At 42.7% G+C, this 20,850-nt stretch overlaps 1 protein-coding gene across 1 annotated transcript in view; it reads left to right on the top strand.

Moving 5' to 3' along the window:
* Positions 1 to 2,046: 2,046 nt before the first annotated feature.
* crls1 (cardiolipin synthase 1) overlaps positions 2,047 to 20,850 on the top strand; it is a 66,808-nt gene continuing 48,004 nt past the window's right edge. Inside the window, exons 1-2 of the mRNA XM_073051334.1 lie at positions 2,047 to 2,671; positions 15,271 to 15,408. Of these exons, the coding sequence (XP_072907435.1) occupies positions 2,255 to 2,671; positions 15,271 to 15,408 (555 nt within the window). The 5' untranslated portion in view covers positions 2,047 to 2,254. The remainder of the gene's footprint in view (positions 2,672 to 15,270; positions 15,409 to 20,850) is intronic.

Genomic DNA, 20,850 nt, shown 5'->3' with positions numbered 1-20,850 from the left:
CCTCTGAAGGTGTCAGTGAGATGGTGTGCACATTTCTCCAGTACTCGGTCTGGGATTTTGTCTGGCCCAGCTGTCTTACGGGGGTTGACTCTCTGCAGAGTCCTTCTCATGTTTGCTGCTATGACAGACAGTGGCTGCTCATCTGGGGGGTGGGGGGGGGGGGTGGGATGGTGGGAGATTTCATGGCTGGCATTGTGTAGCATGTCTCAAAGCGTGTATGAAAGTTGTTCAGAGAGCATCAGGGATGGACGTGTCACTGATGCAGTGAATGCTGTTTTTTCTTGCGTAGTCGGTAATCCCCTTAATACTAGCCACATACAGGTTTGTTGTCAGACAGGTTTTCCTGGTTTTTTTGTGTGTAGGTGTTCTTTGTTGTTTTGATGCCTAAAATGGGATTTATCCTGGCTGCTCTGTTCTATCTTCATGCTTGAAGGCAGCGTCCCAGGATTTTAGTAGGAAGCACACCTCTGCATCCAGCCAGAGCTTCTGGTTGGGCCGTGAGATGACCAATGTCATCTACACACTTACAGACGTAGCCAGTGACAGATGTGGCATATTCCTCAAGGTCTGTGTCATCACTTTCTGTGGTGGCCTCTTTGAACATCTCCCTTTAGTCTGTTCAAATCAGTCCTATAGCATAGTGCACACACAAAATGCTGGTGGAACACAGCAGGCCAGGCAGCATCTATAGGGAGAAGCACTGTCAACGTTTCGGCCCGAGACCCTTCGTCAGGACTAACTGAAAGGAAAGATAGTAAGAGATTTGAAAGTAGTGGGGGGGGGGGAGGGGGAAATGCGAAATGATAGGAGAAGACCAGAGGGGGTAGGATGAAGCTAAGAGCTGGAAAGGTGATTGGTGAAAGTGATACAGAGCTGGAGAAGGGAAAGGATCATGGGACGGGAGGCCTCAGGAGAAAGAAAGGGGGGGAGCACCAGAGGGAGATGGAGAACAGGCACAGTGATGGGCAGAGAGAGAGAGAAAAAAAACAAACAACTAAATATGTCAGGGATGGGGTAAGAAGGGGAGGAGGGACATTAACTTTTGCCAATCACCTTTCCAGCTCTTAGTTTCATCCTACCCCACTGCTCTTCTCCTATCATTTCGCATTCCCCCTCCCCCCACTACTTTCAAATCTCTTAGTATCTTTATTTTCAGTTAGTCCTGACGAAGGGTCTCAGCCCGAAACGTCGACAGTGCTTCTCCTTATAGATGCTGCCTGGCCTGTTGTGTTCCACCAGCATTTTGTGTGTGTTGCTTGAATTTCCAGCATCTGCAGATTTCCTCGTGTTTGCTATAGCATAGTGATTGCCTCATTAGGCTATACATTGATTTTCCTTTTGACTGGTTTCTCCATTTTTGGTGGCTATCAGTCTGCTGGGATTCTACAGGTGCTTGAAGAAGAGGATGATTAGAGTGATGGTAGGACAGATCAAGGATAAAAGAGGTGTGTGGCTTCTGAGGAGACAGGGAAGAAACTTAATTCATACCTTGCTTCAGTATTCACCAATGAGAGGGGCCTTGATAAATGCAGAACAGAGTAATATGCTGGAACGCGTTGACATTGAGAAAAAGAACATAGATCATAGAACAGTACATTACAGAAACAGGCCCTTCGGCCCACAATGTTATGCCATACCAATTAAATGAGTAATCAAATGGGCAATTAGACAAATCCATTCTATCTATACAATGTGCATATCCTTTCATTTTCTGCATATTCATGTGCCAATCTAAATTCTCTTAAAAGTCCCTTTATCATCACCCCAGGCAGTGCCCAAGGCACCCACCACTCTCTGTGTAAAACGAACCTGTCCTTCAAGTACTTTTCTGGGAATAATGGCAGGAAAATCCTTGACTAATTCAACACCTTATTGAATTGCTTCGATTATGGAAGTAGAAAGAAACCGGTAGATGTCACAATGCAAAATGCTTTGTATGGTTTCAGCCGTCAATTGCTACCCCGATGGCGGCACACGGCCCGGGGGCCGGGGCACGTTTTCTGATCCTGGCCTTACGTGCAGCCCCACCTAGCGGCAACGGAAGGACGTACAGCTTCAAGCGGAGATTTTTGATCTTGCCAAACACAACGCGTGGCGGCTGCGCCCTTTAAGCGGGTGCTGTAATCGGGCTCAGGGTTCAGAGGGTCCCGGGACGAGGAAGGACGGGTATGGTCGCTGCGGAGGGTCGACGAAGAAGGCGGGCCCAGGGTGGCGGTGTGCGGTGCTCGCACTGACGGCCCTCAGGGCCTGGAGCATGTTCCTGCGGAGAAGCCGCTGGGCAATCGGCGGCGTGGGCAGGGCGCTAAGCGGGCCGGTGAGAGCGGGCACCGGGGAGCTGCGGCCAGGCCTCAGCCTCCACGTACGGACCTCCTCGCTTCTGCACGGGTGGGACTGCCGGCTGCAGGGCTCGGCCGCGCTCCCCTTCCTGTCAGCCGGGCCTGGATCGGGACTCCGGATCACGGTCACCTGGCCCCGTCCTGTGTCCGGCCGAAGGCCATGGTGCTGCGCCTTCCTCCGGCAGCAGGTGGGTCCCGAAGTCGGGCCCGCCCGCCGTTACGGAGCCGGGAAACCCGCTCCTAAGAGGCAAGCCGCCGAGCCCTGCTCGTACACTGGGCCCGGAGAGAAGGGAGAAGAGCGAGCGGCGGCGGCCGCCGCTGGGTCTCCGGAGCTGGTGAGTCCAGGCGCAGTATATTCGACCCATCTCGTCCATGCAGGCGTCTGTTCTCCACTCCAGATATACCTGTTGTTTCTTCCTGGTAAACTGTACGTGTAACTCGCTCTTCCTTGGTGTGCGTGAACAGCCTCCCCTTAAACATCAGTCGCTCCAACCACTCAATGTTGCAATGTTTTTCACTTTCTCACCACTGGGTAAAGGGATTTCTTCCAAATTCCCTTTTGGACTTGTTGCTGACTATCTAATAATGATGGACACAAGTTGCATTCAGTGTTACGGCTGGAAATACTCAAGCTGCATCCACATCACCGAAGTTTTCCATCTTTTAAAAGATCCCTCAGTTTCTTTACTCAAGATTAAAGAGGGCCGTTTGTTCATTGGTTGCTGATCGGTATACAGTACCTGATTGTTCACTGTCCTTAAATCTTCTTTGAGCACACTTTATTGCCTCAGTATCCTGTTTTCTGAATATGGCGATCAGAAATCAAAAAGGTTGCAGTTCGATCACTCTGGAAATAAACTCTAGTACTAGGTTTTTCTATATGTAACAATATTTTTAGTGATTATTATATTTGTACTTTTTATTCAAGCACCACAACCTTGCCTTCTCAACAATGTGCTTTCTTACTTATTCTTACTGTACTACCTCAGCACTTAAGTTACAGAGAAAGGTTGAACAAGTTAGGTCTCTATTCATTGGAGTGTAGAAGGTTGAGGGGGGATTTGATCGAGGTATTTAAAATGTTGAGAGGGATAGATAGAGTTGACGTGAATAGGCTGTTTCCATTGAGAGTAGGGGAGATTCAAACGAGAGGACATGATTTGAGAGTTAGGGGGCAAAAGTTTAAGGGAAACATGAGGGGGTATTTCTTTACTCAGAGAGTGATAGCTGTGTGGAATGAGCTTCCTGTAGAAGTAGTAGAGGCCAGTTCAGTTGTGTCATTTAAGGTAAAATTGGATAGGTATATGGACAGGAAAGGAGTGGAGGGTTATGGGCTGAGTGCAGGTAGGTGGGACTAGGCGAGATTAAGAGTTCGGCACGGACTAGGAGGGCCGGAATGGCCTGTTTCCGTGCTGTGATTGTTATATGGTTACCTCATTTGTGTTGAATCTCATAAGCCAATTATTTACTCAATCACAGCATTTTTTAATATCTTTGTTCTTTTTGCTTGTAATCCTTTGTCATTCATTATTCCTCATAGTGTGGTACAACCTGCAAATTTAGAAATTACATCTTGGAGTCCATATGACATAGCAGAATTAAGCCATTTGGCCCATCGAGTCTGATGTGCCATTCCATCATGGCTGATTTATTATCTCTCTCGACCCCATTCTCCTGCCTTCTCCCTGTAATCTTTGGATCCCTAACTAATCAATCACCGCTTTAAATGTACCCTGTGACTTCGCCTCCACAGTCGTCTGTGGGAATGAATTCCACAGGTTCACTAGTCTCTGGTTAAAGACATCCTCATTTTTGTTTTAAATGGACATCTCTACTCTGAGGCTATTCTGTCTGGTCCAGTACTCCCACACAATAGGAAATATCCACGCCATCCAGGCCTTTCAATATTTGATGGGCTTCAATAAGATTGGGTTAGTAAGTTTGCTTATGACACAAAGGTTGGGGGTGTTGTGGATAGTGTGGAGGGCTGTCGGAGGTTACAGCGGGACTTTGATAGGATGCAAAACTAGGCTGAGAAGTGTCAGATGGAGTTCAACCCAGGTAAGTGTGAGGTAGTTCATTTTGGTAGGTCAAATATGGCAGAATATAGTATTAATGGCAAGACTCTTGGCAGTGTGGAGGATCAGAGGGATCTTGGGGTCTGAGTCCATAGGACGCTCAAAGCAGCTGCGCAAGTTGACTCTGTGGTTAAGAAGGCGTACGGTGTATTGGCCTTCATCAATCGTGGAATTGAATTTAGGAGCTGAGAGGTAATGTTGCAGCCTTGTAGGACCCTGGTCAGACCCCACTTGGAGTACTGTGCTCAGTTCTGGTCACCTCACTACAGGAAGGATGTAGAAACCATAGAAAGGGTGCAGGTGAGATTTACAAGGATATTACCTGGATTGGGGAGCATGCCTTATGAAGGCAGGTTGAGTGAACTTGACCTTTTCTCCTTGAAGCAACGGTGACTTGATAGAAGTGCATAAAGATGATGAGAGGCATTGATCATGTGGATAATCAGAGGCTTTTTCCCAGGGCTGAAATGGCTGCCACAAGAGGACACAGGTTTAAGGTGCTTGGGAGTAGGTACAGAGGAGATGTTGTGGGTAAGTTTTTTATGCAGAGAATGGTGAGTGCGTGGAATGGGCTGCCGGCAACAGTGGTTGAGGCAGATACAATAGGGTCTCAAGAGATTTTTGGATAGGTACATGGAGCTTAGAAAATTTGAGGGTTGTGTGTAACCGTAGTAATTTCTCAGGTAGGGACATGTTCAGCATAACTTTGTGAGCCCAAGGGCCTGTATTATACAGTAGGGTTTCTATGTAAGATTCCCCCTCATTCTTCTAAATTCCAGTAAGTACAGGCCCAGAGCCATCATATGCTTATCATACATTAACCCTGTCATTCTCTTGAATCTCCTCAGGATCTTCTCCAATGTCAACATATCATTTCTCAGATGAGGGGTCCAGAGCTGCTCAAAATACTCCCAGAGCAAACACGAGGAAATCTGCAGATGCTGGAAATTCAAACAACAACACACACAAAATGCTGGTAGAACACAGCAGGCTAGGCAGCATGTATAGGGAGAGCCTGAAACGTCAACATCGCTTCTCAAAATATTCCCAAGTTTGTTTTGATCAATTCCTGATAAAGCCTCAGCATTACATCTTTTTTTTTATTCTAGTCCTCTTGCGATGAATTCTAACATTACCTTTGCCTTTCCTACCACCAACTCAACCTGCAAGTTAATCGTTAAGGGAATCTTGCACGAGTCCCTTTGCGCCTCTGATTTTTGAATTTTCTCTCTTATATAAGAGTTTATGCCTTTATGCCTTCTACCAAAGTTCCTGACCATAGTATATTGGCGGTGCAGGCTCGAAGGCCTGAATGGTCTACTTCTGCACCTATTGTCTATTGTCTATATTCTGCTGCAATTTTGCTCATTCTCCTAATCTGTCCTTAGTCCTTTTGCCGACTCCCTGCTTCCTCAACTCTACTTGCCCCTCCACCTATCTTTGTATCATCCGCAAATGTGGCCACAAAGCCATCCGTTCCATCATCCAAATCACTGACGTGTAATGTGAAAAGCGGACCATACACTGAACCCTGTAGAACACCACTGGTCACTGGCAGTCAACTAGAAAAAGCTCCTTTTATTTCCACACTTTGCTCCCTGCCTGTAGTATTGATGTGACTCGGACACCGCTGTAGATTGAACAACCACGTTTATTCAACAGACCTCCGTTTTCTTAACCCCTGTTCTGACGTCATACGCACTCTGACCTACGAATACGCACACAGTACATTACATCCCCCTTCTCAAGATTTTTTTTTACAACTCTGTGAATTACCAAAACAATGCCTTTCTTATTGCAACAGCCATAACATAAACTAAAAAAAACATCTTAACTTCTTATAATGTATTCTACATTGTATCTTACAATACTAACAGCAGTGTATTTTCTTTTACTAACATAGACTAATAAACCTTTTATTTCACACCTTGGAACTTATAACGTGTGACTTTGCCTCAAACTGTGTGAGTCTGTAGGTAGATCTGGTCTCTGTATTTAGCTGGAAGTTTGACTTGTCTCCCAGACCGTGTGTGACACAACTGTGACTGTGCTTGTCCTTCATCAATGTCAGCCTCTCGAGTGACCTCTGTGTCTTTGCGGTCTGCAATCCCACCTCGGTAGGCCCGTGCCAAACTTTCACCTTCATTGCGTCGTGGGGTTTCGTTGCACCCCTCACTCTTGGTGTTGTTTGTTTCCATGTCTGCATCTGTGGAAATGTCCTGTGCATCTGTACGTGGAAATTCCCGCTCGCCTGTCTTCAGCAGGTACTTCCTGTTCCTCCTGTAGACTCTTCCATCCAACGTGCGAACTATGAAGGATCTTGGTTGCTGATGTCTGTTCACAACCACGGCTGGCTGCCAAGTGTCTCCTCTCTGTATTCTGACATATTCACCTGTATGCAGATCTGGCAACTGTCTTGTCTGTCTGTCATAGTAGCTCTTTTGCTTTATTTGCTTGTACTTTTGCTTGTCATGTACTTGAAGATTACCTTCAGGAGTCGGTAGAGTTGTGGATGTTGGCAGTTTGGACTTCAGATGATGTCCCATCAACAGCTGCGCAGGAGAGAACCCCACACCCTTAATCGGTGTGTTGCAGTATTCAAGCAGAGCAATGTACGGGTCACTGTTGCTGCTTTGTGTCTTCTTGAGCATGTTCTTGACAGTTTGAACAGTTCTTTCTGCTTGTCCATTAGACTGAGTGTGCCCTGGACTGTAAGTAACATGTTGAAATTCTCAGCTTTCTGAGAACCCTCTAAACTCACCACTGACATATTGTGGACCATTGTCACTAACGACAATATCTGGAATACCATGTCTTGCGAATGTCGACTTCATTGCAGTAATGACACCTTGACTGGACATGTCACTTAACTTGGTGATCTCCGGATATTTTGAGTAGTAGTCCACACAAAGCAGATATTCTGTACCATTGTAGCGAAAGAGATCTGTGCCAAGCATCTCCCATGGTCTTCCTGGTAGTGGATGGGGAAGCAAAGGCTCTCGTGGATTGCTGTTTTTGTTTTCATTACAGACAGCACACTGAGACACAATGTCCTCTATCTGAGTTGACGTACCTGGTCAATAGAGAATGTCCCTTGCTCTTTCTTCACATTTCACTATCCCCAGGTGTGACTCTTGAATTCTGTTGAGCATTTCCTGTCTCATTTGGTTTGATGCGATGAGTTTTGCCGCTTTAAACATTAGTCCTGATGCATAGCTGATTTCCTCTTTAAATGTCCAGTATTTCTGCATTTCCTTTGGAACATCTTTTCTTTCTGTTGGCCATTGTAATGTTTCTTAGCATTTGCATTTCAGGATCATTTGCAGTCACTTTCCTGCACGTGTTTGACTTCTCCTCAGAGATGGGTAGCTAAGGTGTAACCCAGTTGACCTCCAGCTCTCTTCCTAGCAACTCTTCCTTTTGCTCTTTGAGGTAAGCACGGCTCAAAGCATCAGCAATGTACAGTTCTTTTCCTGGCTTATAGGTGACTGTGAGAGTGTACCTCTGTAGCCTGAGAAGCATCCTTTGCAGCCTCATAGGAGCTTGGTGAAGTGGCTTTTTGAAGATACTCTCAAGTGCTTTGTGATCACTCTCAACCTGGATTTCTTTGCCATATACATATTGCTGGAACTTCTCACACCCATAAACTATGGCGAGTAATTCCTTCTCGATTTGAGCATATCGGCGTTGACAGTCTGAGTGCTCGTGATCCATACGCCACAGGCCTCCCATCCTGCAGTATAACAGCTCCTATTCCCTCTGAACTGGCATCCACAGACATCGTCACCAGTTTATTGACATCACAGAACTTGAGTGCTGGTGCATTGGTAACCAACTACTTCAAAGTGTCAAAACTTTTCTTTTGTTTTCGTCTTCCCAATGCCATTCAGCGATGCTCTCTAGTAGCTTTCGAAGTGGAGTGCTGACCTCTGAATGAAGTTGGGAATGAATTTGGCAAGATACTGTATCATGCCCATGAACCTCAATAATTCTTGCTTATCTTCGGGTTGTGGTAGCTATACCACAGCCCTGACCTTTTCATTATCTGGTTTTAGCCCATCAGCGCTGAGTATGTGACCTATGTATTTGATCTCTGTAGTTCTGATCTTACATTTACTTTTGTTCAGTTTTAGGTTGTATTCATGTGCTCTCTCCAGAAACTTCCTCAGTCTCTGATCACGTTCCTCAATTGTGTCACCCCATACCAGCAAATCATCAATGATATTGACCACTCCGTCCAGGCCTTCAATCATTTGTGCCACGGACCTCTGGAATACTTGTGATGCAGAAGAAATCCCAAGGGGTAGACGCAGGAAATGATATCTCCCCATGGGCGTGTTGAAAGTGCATAATTTGGAACTTTCCTCATCCAGCTTGATCTGCCAGAAACCTTGATTTGCGTCTAATACTGAAAAGTATTTCGCATTAGGCATGTGGGAGACAACCTCTTCAACCGTGAGCAGCGGATAGTGCTCTCTTTTGATGGGTCGGTTGAGATCTTGTGGATCCATGCAAATCCTCATCTTTTTCTCTGTGACCACTGTCACCATATTATTCACCCAGTCAGTTGGTTCTATTTGTCTTGTTATGACTCCCATCTGTTCCATTCTGTGTAGCTCCTCCACTACTCGATCCCTGAGAACTACTGGAATCTTTCTCGGCGCATGCACGACTGGTGCAAAAGTTGGATCAATCTGGATATGGTGTTTCCTTGGTAAACATCCTAATCCAAAAAACAAGTCAGCAAAATCTTTGAGAATGTCATTTTCTTTTTCCACACCATAGATTCACTTCACCAGGCCTAGCTTTGTGCATGTTGCTTTGCCCAGTATTGCTGGAACATGTTGCTGTACTATCTCAAACTCTATCTTGTGTTTTTGCCCTTTGTGCACACGAGTGTTTTATTTCCCAATGGTGCTGTCTTGTGGCCAAAATATGCAACAAGCTTGCAGGTGGTTTTTCTCAGTCTTCCTCTGATGTCCAGTGAGTTGAATGTTTCTGCTGACATTACATTGCACTTCGCTCCAGTGTCAAGCTTAAACGTCACATTCCTCCTGTTTATTATCAGATCTTGAGTCCATTCATCTTCAACATCCATCTCCGCATTATCAATATTCTTGATGCATACCTCCTGTTCCACTTCAATTGTTCCAATGAACATGTCACTGTTGCACTCACTCTGTTCCACAGTATGCAATTTCCTTGCTTGCTCCTGCGATTTGCACATCTTTGCAAAGTAATTTTTTCCCTGCATAATTTGCATGTCTTACCAAAGGCTGGACATTTTCTGTATCCATGTTTATAACCACATCTGTTGCAGTTAACTTCCTTTTGATTATCCTGTGGAGCTGGCTTTGTCCTACTCTTGTCAGTTTTCACAGTTTTTATTTTGTGCACTTCAACTTTTTCATTAAGCACTTTAACCTGACTTGACGTGATCTCGCTGGCACAGCAAACATCAATCGCCTTTTCTAATGTAAACTTCGCCTCTCTCAATAGCCTGCCTCTCGCATGATCATCTCGTATGCCTCATACAATCCTGTCGCGTATGAAAGAACCATGCAGTTGTCCGGACTCAGTTTTTTGCCTTGTTCTTCAAATCTATTACATAGGCATCTATGGTCTCTGTCGGTCCTTGAGCCCTCATAAAAAATAAGTGTCGGATGTACGGTAAGTTTTTTCTCGGTTCGCAGTAATCTTGAAACTTTTTCTTCAACACTTCAATATTGTCTTGCTCATCATTTTGGAAGACAGACGTGTTGCAACCCTTTATTGCCTCTGCCCCCGCCACTTGCAGAAACGTAGCACATTGCACTTTCTCCGTCTTTTCAGCTACGCCACTAGCGGTGCAAAGCAGCTCAAACTGCTGGAGCCGTACCTTCCAATTCTCAGCAATATTCCCTCGTAGGCTTAAACTCGACCGTGGCTGTAACTGTGACATCTTTTACTCCTTTTTTTTCCTCACAATTACTTCTGACACCATGTAGTATTGATGTGACTCAGACACCGCTGTAGATTGAACAACCACGTTTATTCAACAGACCTCCATTTTCTTAACCCCTGTTCTGACGTCACACGCACTCTGACCTACGAATACTCACACAGTACATTACACTGCCAGTCAGCCAATCTTGTATCAGTGCTAGTATCTTTCAGTAGTACTATGGGCTCTTGTTAAACAGTCTCATGTACAACGTCTTGTCAAGCACTTCCAAAAATGCAAGTGAATAAAGTCCACTGACTTTCTTTATCTGTTCTGCCTCTTATTTCCTCAAAGATTTGCCAGGCAAGGTTCCCCCTTAAGGAAACCATGCCCTTCTTTGGCCTACTTCATCATGCGCCTTCAAGTGCCCCAAAACCTCATCCTTAATAATGGACTCACAACATCTTCCCAGCCATTATAGTCAGGCTAACTGGCCTATAATTTCCTTTACTCTCCCTCCCTCCCTCATAGAGTGGAGTTACATTTGCAATTTTCCAGTCCTGTGGAACCATTCCAGAATCCAGTGATTCTTGAAAGATCATTACTGCCTCCACAATCATTTCAGCCACTTCTTTCAGAATGCTAGGGTTCTGAAAGTCACTTGATCCAGGTTACTTATCTACCTTCAGACCTTTCAGTTTCCCAAGCATGTTCTGAGTAGTTGCAACTACACTCATTTCTGCTCCCTGACACACTCAAACTGCTAGTGTCTTCCATTATAAAGACTGATGCCGAATGCTTATTAAGTTTGACTGGCATTTTTTGTCCCCCGCCACTACCTCTACAGCATCATTTTCCAGTGGTCTGATATCCATGATATCCACTCTTGCTCTCTTTTACTCTTTATGTAGCTGAAAAAATGTTTGGTATCCACCTTTTATATTATTGGCTAGCTTCCCTTCATATTTCATCTTTTCTTGTTATGGCTTTTTTAGTTGCCTTCTGTTGGTTTTCAAATGCTTCCCAATTCTCTTTAACTTACCACTATTTTTTGCTATATTATATGCCCTTTCTTTTGCTTTTATGCTGCCTTTGACTGCCCTTGCCAGCCATTGTTGTGTCATCCAGAATACCTCCTCTTTGAGATGAATCTATCCTACACCTTCCGAATTGCTCCAGGGAACTCCAGCCATTGCTGTTCTCCTGTCTGCCTTGCTGGTATTCCCTTGCAAACAACTTTGGCCTGTTTCTCACTCATGCTTCTGTAATTCCCTTTACTCCATTGAATTACTGAAACATTTGTCTTTGCTTCTCCCTCTCAAACTGCATGGTGAAATGTATCATATAATGAACACTGCCTCCTAAGGCTTCCTTTTCCTGAAGCTCTCTAATCAAAGTTAGTTCATTACACAACGTCCAATCCAGATTTGCCTTTCCCCTAGTGGACTCAACCACAAGTTGGTCCAAAAAGGCATCTTGTAAGTGTTCTACAAATTCCCTCTCTTGGGATCCAGCACCAACCTGATTTTCCCAATCTAACTGCATATTGAAATCCCCACAACTATTGTAAATATACCCTTTTCACATGTCTTTTCTATCTCCTGTTATAATTTGTATCGCAAATCCTGGCTACTGTTTGGAGGCCTGTATATGATTCTCATCAGGGTCTTTTTACCCTTGCATTTTCTGAACTCTACCCACAAGGATTCTACACCTACTGATCCTATGTCACCTCTGTAAGGATTTGATCAGAAGTTAAGCTCCCACCTATGATCTTCTTTCAGCCAGGACCCAGTGATACCTATGTCTTATCTGCCAATCTGTAACTGCACTACAAGATCAGCTATCTTATTTCACATACTGTGTGCATTCAAATATAACACATTCAGTCCTGTGTTCGTCATTATTTTAAATGTTGTCTCCATGTTATAGCTCAACACATTCCACTGACTGTAATTTTGCCGTATCATCTGGCTGTCCTTCCTCACATTTTTGCTGTGCACTGCATCTTCTTGTATACTGACAGCCTGATCACTGTGGTTTCCATCCTTCTGAAATTCTGTCTAAATCTTCCAAAGATTAAAGCACGTAAAGTAATGGCTCCACCATTGATTCCTTTGTGGAATGCCAATACCTACCTTTTTCTGTTGTGAGTGGCTACTCTTTACTGCCCTCTGCTTGCTGTCCTGAAGTCAGCCAGCAATCCATTCCAAGTTTTGTCAGTTTATTTTAAATGATGTTTTATCTGTTTTAAATGTATTTCTCTTTTGTCACCTCATCATCCAGTGTTACATCACCCCTTTTTTATCACTGATGAATACTGAAGCAAAGTAATTGCTGCCATTTCCGCCTTCCTGGCTTTATGCCCACTTCTTGCCCATGCTGATCGTGGCTACACACCTGCCCGTGCGCCAAATCATTTCAGCATGATGGTGATTGCAGTAAATTACAATAATAAAGTTAACTGCAGAAATTTCAGGCCTGAATTTTGTGCAGTCACTTACACCAAGGGGTTGCTTGGCAGCGCTGTATCCAACTTCACAACTGTGATATTACTTGGCAAATGTCTCATCAGTGTGCATACTGCTTTTGAACATGAGATTATACAAGTTCAAAGTACATATTATCAAAGAATGTATACTTTACACAACCTTATCTCCTTACAGGCAGCCACAAAACAAAGAAACCCAAAAGAACAGTGTGCCGAGGGAGGAAAAAATAAATCGTGCAAGCAATAGAAGTAAGCAGATAGCATTCAGAGCTGAAGTTCATGAAAGTGATTTGGTTGTAGGCCCTAGCCTCAGTTCATTGTGCAGAGCTGGCCCATCCTTCGCTTCCAGCCCCAACACGCTGACCTTTTCAATCTGGCCTGGCACTTAAATTGTCTAAACTTTGGGTTGTTCCTTCTCCGGCAGTAGCGTCATTTAAATTTCTGACTAGCTTTGGGAAAGGAAACCAACTGGTATGTCTACCAGTGTATGTTTGCTACATAAATAACGATCATTTTTGATTTTTTAATAGAAAATTAATGTCATTCTGTTAATCTTTGAAGTAAAATTAAAGTTCTTCAGAATGGGTTATATTGTTCTGAAAGCAACTCACAATTATTTAGTCTGTCCAGTAACATTTATTTATTAACAGGAGTTGTTAGCAAGGCTGGTATTTTTTGCCTATTCTTAATTGCTTGTAAAATGAGTGGCTTGCTGGCAATTTCACATATCATTTGAGAACCCTGGAACCTGCTCTGCCTTTCAATAAGGTCATAGGTTGATCTAACTTAGCTTTAACTTCACTGTGAGCTTTGACTCCCTGTAGGCCAAAAACCTGTCTCTCTCAGCCCCAGATATAATTAATTCTTCAGCTTCCACAGCTCTCTGAAGAATCAACTGCCAAAGTTTCTGCTCCCCCAGAGGTCCCTGTAGAAGGAAGTAGATGGTTGACATTTTGGGTCAGGTTCCTTCCAGTCTGGGTGAAGATCTCAACCCAAAACATCACCTATTAGGGGAGATGAGGGGGGGATCTCATAGAAACATTGCAAATGTTAAAAGGCCTGAACGGATTAGATATGGCAAAGCTATTTTCCATGATAGGGGATTCTAGGACAAGAGGACACAACTTCAGGATTGAAGGACATCCATTAGATCAGAGATGCAGAGAAATTACTTTACTCAGAGAGTGGTAAATCTGTGGAATTTGTTGCCACGAGTGGCTGTGGAGGCCAAGTCATTGGGTGCATTTAAAGCAGAGATGGACAGGTTTTTGATTAGTCAGGGCATCAAAGGGTATGGGGAGAAGGCAGGGGAGTGAGAATGACTGGAAGAAATGGATTAGTCCATGATTGGTGGAGTAGACTTGATGGGCTGAATAGCCTGCTTCTGCTCCTAGATCTTATGGTCTTATTATTTCCTTCATAGATACAAATACAGAGATTCTGCAGATACTGGAAATCTTGAACAACATGCACGAAGTGCTGGAGGAACTCAGCAAATCAGGCAGCATCTATGGAGGAGAATAAACAGTTAATATTTCATGATGAGTCCCTTCAAGTGGACTAAACCAGAGTTGGTCCCCTGATTTGATTGTATTAGTGAAGTGTGAGATGTAGGGTTGAACAGCAAAGTTGGTGCAGGCTTTCATTGATTCTATTATGCTTATATGTTTTGTGTCTGCCTGTAAGGAGATGAGTCTCAAGGTTATATAATGTATATGTACATGGATAATAAATGTACTTTGAACTTGGATCAAGTGCTTTCCCAGCGTATGTGATGTATAAACTCTTCTTGAGCTTCCAGCTGGGTACAGGTATCGAATTTAACTGCCGTTTCGATGGCAAACTCTGTCTTCCTTGATGAAGAAGACAGAATTTGTCATTGAAAGGTCAGTTAAAATCTTCACCTGTACCCGCTGGAAGCCCAAGAAGAGTTTATTCGTACTTTGAACTTACTCTGTTAAGGGTTTATTGAGTATGCCCACAAGAAAATTATCTGAGTTATGTATGGTAACGTGCATGTACTTAGATACCTCAATGGTCAAGGATTTGCAGGGCCATTAATACCACGGGCAAGTGGTTGGTTACCTGGTATAACAACTTCTGTGAATGTTACGAGCCACTTAGCTATTCTACTTGACTTTGATCTTGGTCCAATTCTGTGCCTGCATTGTGTAGTTTTATTTTCTATTGAGTTGCACCTGGAGTTGAACATTATAATAAAATACAAAATAGAAAGAATAGCTTATTCTGAATGTTACATGGAACAACTGCTAAGTACTTGGAATAATGCTTTCTATATTGAAGAAAACAAAGGATTAATGTGACTTTCTCAGTATTCTGGGAATGTTTAAGCTAGCTGTTGCATCAGGTACCCGGTTCTTTTGTTTATCTGGAATTTGTATATATGTGTGAAATTACTAACTTTCTTTAATTTATTTGTAGTATGAAAATCCATGGACAATTCCAAACTTTCTATGTATGGCGAGGATTGGCTTATCACCCTATTTGGGCTACCTAATTGTAGAAGAAGAATTCAATTTAGCCCTTGGTCTTTTTACATTGGCGGGCATTACTGATCTGGTGAGTAACTAGTTCTGTGATTAAATGGACACCTTTTGTTATGCCTTTATGATAAAGGGCCAGGTGGTAATTAAATTTACAGTGTCTATTTTAGTACCATCTTGGACTTTTAATTCCTAAACAGAGCTTTAGGATTCAGTAATTTGATTTTTGTTATCAAGCTTGTTCATCTTTCATCAGGCGCAGAGGGACCCGGAAGGTATGAGTACACAGTTGACTAAAAGCAGCCATGCAAGTAGATGGGGTGAAGTAGGGGTATTTAGGATGCTGGCATGAGTCATTGGTGAGGCTGAACCTGAAATATTGTGTACTGTTCTGTTTACCCTGTTTCAGGAAAGATGTTGTCAAGCTGGGGATGTTGCAGAAGAGATTTATGAGGATGTTACTTGGACTAGAGCAGGGGTTCCCAACCTGGGGTCCACAGACTCTGCTTAATGGTATTGGTACATGGCATTAATAGGCTGGGAACCCCCTAGACTGGAGAGTCTGAATTGTAGGAAGAGGTTGGTCATTCTGGACCTTTATCTGTTGAAGCATAGGTAAATGAGGGGTGCGGATGAGCTGGGAGTCGGTCTTTTCCGCAGGATTGGGAATCCAAAACCAGAGGGCACAAGTACAAGAGGTGAGAGATTAAGAGACTGTTCTTTACACAGAGTGTAGTAGGTACCTGGAATGAGTTACTATATAGAGTGACAAGGTGGGCATAATTACAATGCTTAATTGGATAGGTAGATGGGGGAGGGGGCTTGGAGGGTTATGGGCTAAACGCAGGTAGCCAGGACTAACAGGGAGGATGCTTTGGTCGGCATGGACCAGATGGGCTGAAGGGCCTGTTTTCATGCTGTATTGCTCCGACTGAAAATACCTTGCACAGTTTATTTTGATATATTGTTTGTTGGTGGTTTTAGGTTAGGCCAAATTGCTTTGATCATTAAGTCCAGCTTTTTAGGCTGCCCTGATTATTTTTTGTTTAAGGACAATCTGAATTTGAAGGAGTAAGGCTGTCTAGATGTCTCAGATCCTTACTTCATTCCACTTCCCCCACCCGCCTGCCTGCCTCCTTGCCTGGTTTCACCTACATCTGCCAGCTTGTGCTCCTTTCCTTCCCCTATTTTATTCTGACTTCTGCCCTCTTTCTTTCCAGTGCTGATGAAGGATCTTGGCCCAAAATGTCAACTGTTTATTCCCCTCCATAGATGTTTCCCGACTTGCTGAGTTCCTCTAGCATTTTGTGCGTATTGCTTCAAGGAGCAAGCCCTGTTTATCAGTATGCATGCATATAGAATATTCTAGTGAGCCATTTATTTTACTATAAGCCTCTCATGTTTAAACCTATAGAAAAGCATTTTCTAATTGCCAAGTTTTTACAATTTTGATTAAGTCATAAGCAACTTCTGTATTTCCATATTTAAAATGGAAATTACTAATTATTATTTGTGAGTATAAAACATTTTTATTCAAATATCCTCATTGTGGCTTATGCTGTAAAGCTCAGTTTTGGACTGAGAAACTTCATGGGAAGTATTCAACTTCATTCTGTTTACTCTATTTATATATTCGGAGCAAGCTAGATTCCACTACCGCTCAGCACTCAAATGTTGTCAGTATCACTTCAAGCTAATTCTGACCCAAAAGTCAATAATTACCTTGTACCTCTTGTCAGGGATTGAAAGGTTTAAGTTTAGAAACTTTAAATATTCAGGAATGTCTATTAGATTCACAGCTGCTTTGGTCTCGAATACCTGGTCCAGTGCTGAATCAGTTCGAGATTAATTTTGTGCATTGAGCACAAAATAAATAACCTCATCAAATTTGTGTTAATTTCTGAACACAATATACACAATGAACAAAAATATTATTTCTGTAAACTAAGATGGATTTAATGATAGGATTTGCAGCTCTATGCAAGCAAGTGCTGGTCTTAATATGTCCGAGAGAGACAGTTACTTTGTCAATGATGTACTGTTGTTAGTATATCACTTTGGTAGTGTAAGTGAAGTGTCTTAAAATAAACTACAGGTAAGGCAGTGTGTAGTGTGAATTGATTTTGGGAAAGGATAAAATCAGTACATTTTAGCATGCTATTTGATATGTTTGTTCCTGAAAGGAAGGATGGTGTAATGATTGTGGCTGACTGGTTATTTCGCCCACTTTGCTGCATACCATCCTGATAAGTATGTCTTGATTTCTTTTCACACCAACAAATGCAGTTACAGACAAAGAAGGTGTTGCCATAACATCAAGTATCCCAGAGTTTAACTGCCAACAAAATTGGTTCTAGGCATCATGTATTAGTCTTTATAGGTAATATGCCATTTTATGTTAGCTAATCTAAATCAGCAATGATCACTCATTTTACAATATACTTAATTTAAAAAAAACAAAGATTTCTTTCTGTAATTTTTATCTTTTCCTCAGTTTGGTATTTAATTGCAAGTTTTGATATGGTGCAAACTATTACAAGGGAGAAGGTGCTCAAATAGCTGAAAGACCGATGGGTACATAAGCCACCCGGACCAGATGAACTGCATCTTGGGGGTCCGAAAGAGGTAGTGATAGAGATTGTGGAGGCATTAGAAATGATCTTTCAAAAATCATTGGACTCTGGCATGGTGCCAGAGGTCTGGAAAATTGCAAATGTTACTCCACCCTTAAGAAAGGAGTAAAGCAGCAGAAAAGAAATTATAGACCACTGTTACGGATTCAAGCAACAATAAATATATGAGTTAGGCAGGGGATTTTATAACAAATAACATGTTTATTAAACACTGAAAACAAACCCCCCAAAAGTAAACAAATCACTAACGTAACCGGAAATCAGCTGCTGTGCGGCAGCCTAAACAGTTCTTAAAGCAATGAAGCTTAAACAGTTCTTAAAGCGATGTTGCAAAAACAGTTCTTCAAAGTAGTATTGCCAAAAGTTCAAAATGCTCACAGTCCATTTAAGGGAGAGACTTTTTAAGACGATTTAAATTCTCTTTTCCGTCGTGTTGCTTCGGTTCCCAAGATCGAACTTTTTCCCACGAAGAATTTACGAAACAAAACGGCTTAAAGGCACTGACCTTTCCTTTACAGAACTATTCCCAATCCTTTCTGCTATTTCGCAGGGATTAACACGAGAACAGTCAACGAATTCCTTCCGAATAAGGATCAAACAAGGTCGAACCTGTTTCACAGTCGAAATCGATTCTCCTCGATCTTTAACTCCCGAACTCTGATCTTCACTCTCCACTGATTCTCAACTAGCAGTATTGTAGAGAAACTGCTGGCAATGACCTTTTAAACTTTAGGCATTAGATAAAACTTCATCTTTCAACTAAACTGCGTCATAACATTAAATCACGCAGTAGCTTTAAGTCAACATGGCAAATCCAGCCACGAACTGCCCCTCCTCACAGGGAGGGGTCCTCCTTTTATACCCTGTAAAAAAAAACCTGTCACATGACCTCTACTGGCGGGAAAATGACATCACTCCACCATCACAAGACCATTACCTCAAGTCCAGTATAGCTTCAACCCCAGTCACGAGTACGTAACACCACCTAGCCTGACCTCTGGTTGGGAAGATGTTGGAGTCAATTGTTAAGGATGAGGTGATGGAGTACTTGGTGACACAGGACAAGATAGGACAAAGTCAGCATGGTTTACTTAAGGGAAAATCCTGCCTGACAAACCTGTTGGAATTTTCTGGAGAGATTACACGTAGGATAGATAAAGGGGATGCAGTGGATGTTGTGTATTTGTAGTTTCAGAAGGCCTTTGACAAGGTGCCAACACATGAAGCTGCTTACCAAGTTACTGGCATGGTTAGAGCATTGGCTGATTGGTAGAAGGCAGCAAGTGGGAATAAAAGGACCCTCTCTGGTTGGCTGTCAGTGATTAGTGATGTTCCGCAGGGGTCTGTGTTGGGACTGCTTTTTATGCTGTATATCACTGATTTAGATAATGGAATAAATGGCTTGTTGCCAAGTTAGCAGATGATACAAAGATTGGTGGAGGGTCAGATATTGTTGCGGAAACAGGTCAGCTGCAGAAGGACTTTAAACAGATTAGGAGAATGGACAAGAAAGTGCCAAATGAAATAATGTTGGAAAATACATGGTCATGGACTTGGTAGAAGAAATAAATGTGCAGACTATTTTCTAAATGGGGAGAAAATCCAAAAATCTGAGATGCAAAGGGACTTGGGAGTCCTGCAGAATACCCTAAAGGTTAACTTGCAGGTGGAGATGGTGATAAGGGTGGCAAATGCCATGTTAGCATTCATTTCAAGAGGTCTAGTATGCAAGAGCATGGATGTGATGCTGAGGCTTTATAAGGCACTGGTGAGGCCTCACCTTGAGTATTGTGAACAGCTTTGGGCTCCTCATCTAAGAAAAGTTGTGCTGGCATTGGAAAGGGTTCAGAGGAAGTTCACAAGGATGATTCTGGGTATGAAAGGGTTATCATATGAACATTTGATAGCTCTGGGTCTGTACTCACTGGAATTTAGAAGGATGATGGGGGGAACTCATTGAAACCTTTCAAATGTTGTAAGGCCTAGACAGAGTAGATATGGAAAGGATGTTTCCCATGATGGGGGTGTCTAGGATAAGAGGCACAGCCTCAGGGTAGAGGGGCTACCATTTAAAACAGATATGGAGAACTTTCTTTAGCCAGAAGGTGGTGAATTTGTGGAAAAAAAGGATCAGCCATGATTGGTGGAGCTCACTCAATGGGCCAAATGTTTATGGTCAAGTGCTAAAGCTGCCTTTAGCACAGGCAGTCCCCAAGTTACAGTTTGGGTTCTGTTCATGAGAGCCGTGTAAGCTGACTTCTCCATTTGTCAAAAACATCTGTTTTCTGTTGTTACCTATGTCATATTGCTCTGTGTATACTTGCCATAATTCTTCCAGAACATTGAATAGTCACCCTAACATTACTCTGAATTGAACTGATAGAATACATATTGTGGTACTAACTTAAAAATCCTTTTAAAAATATGGCAACTTGTGTAAAGTCAAATTTTTGTAAGTTGGGTCATTTGTATCCTGTCCCTGATCTATTAATCAACCATCAAATAACCTATACTGTAATGTACATTTTAATTCTTGTAACCTAGTTCTTTTAAAAATACATACAATCAATTTAGTTGATTCATTAATTTTCAGAACCTTTGTACCTAAGGTTTTAGTTTTTGTTGCAACTGATCACACTATTATGATGTTTGTTGCATTTCTGAATTGGATTTTAGTGTTTAACATGCTTAAAGGAAACAAATCAGAGTTGAGAAGATGATTAAAACATTCTGTATTGATCAACCTCTCATTTGTAGTCGAGGTTCAAAGATCCTCTTATCTTTTTCACATTATTGCAGCTTTTTATGTTATAGTATAGATTGAAAATGATCTATGAGCAAGCAAATGTGACTTGTTAGACTTGTATTTTGCCACACAAGGTTGA

This window comes from Hemitrygon akajei, chromosome 7 (genome assembly GCF_048418815.1).
Source record: "Hemitrygon akajei chromosome 7, sHemAka1.3, whole genome shotgun sequence".
NCBI classification, from domain to species: Eukaryota; Metazoa; Chordata; class Chondrichthyes; order Myliobatiformes; family Dasyatidae; genus Hemitrygon; species Hemitrygon akajei.
The sequence above is the reverse complement of the archived record's forward strand: the minus strand, read 5'-3'. Positions and strand labels throughout refer to the sequence as shown.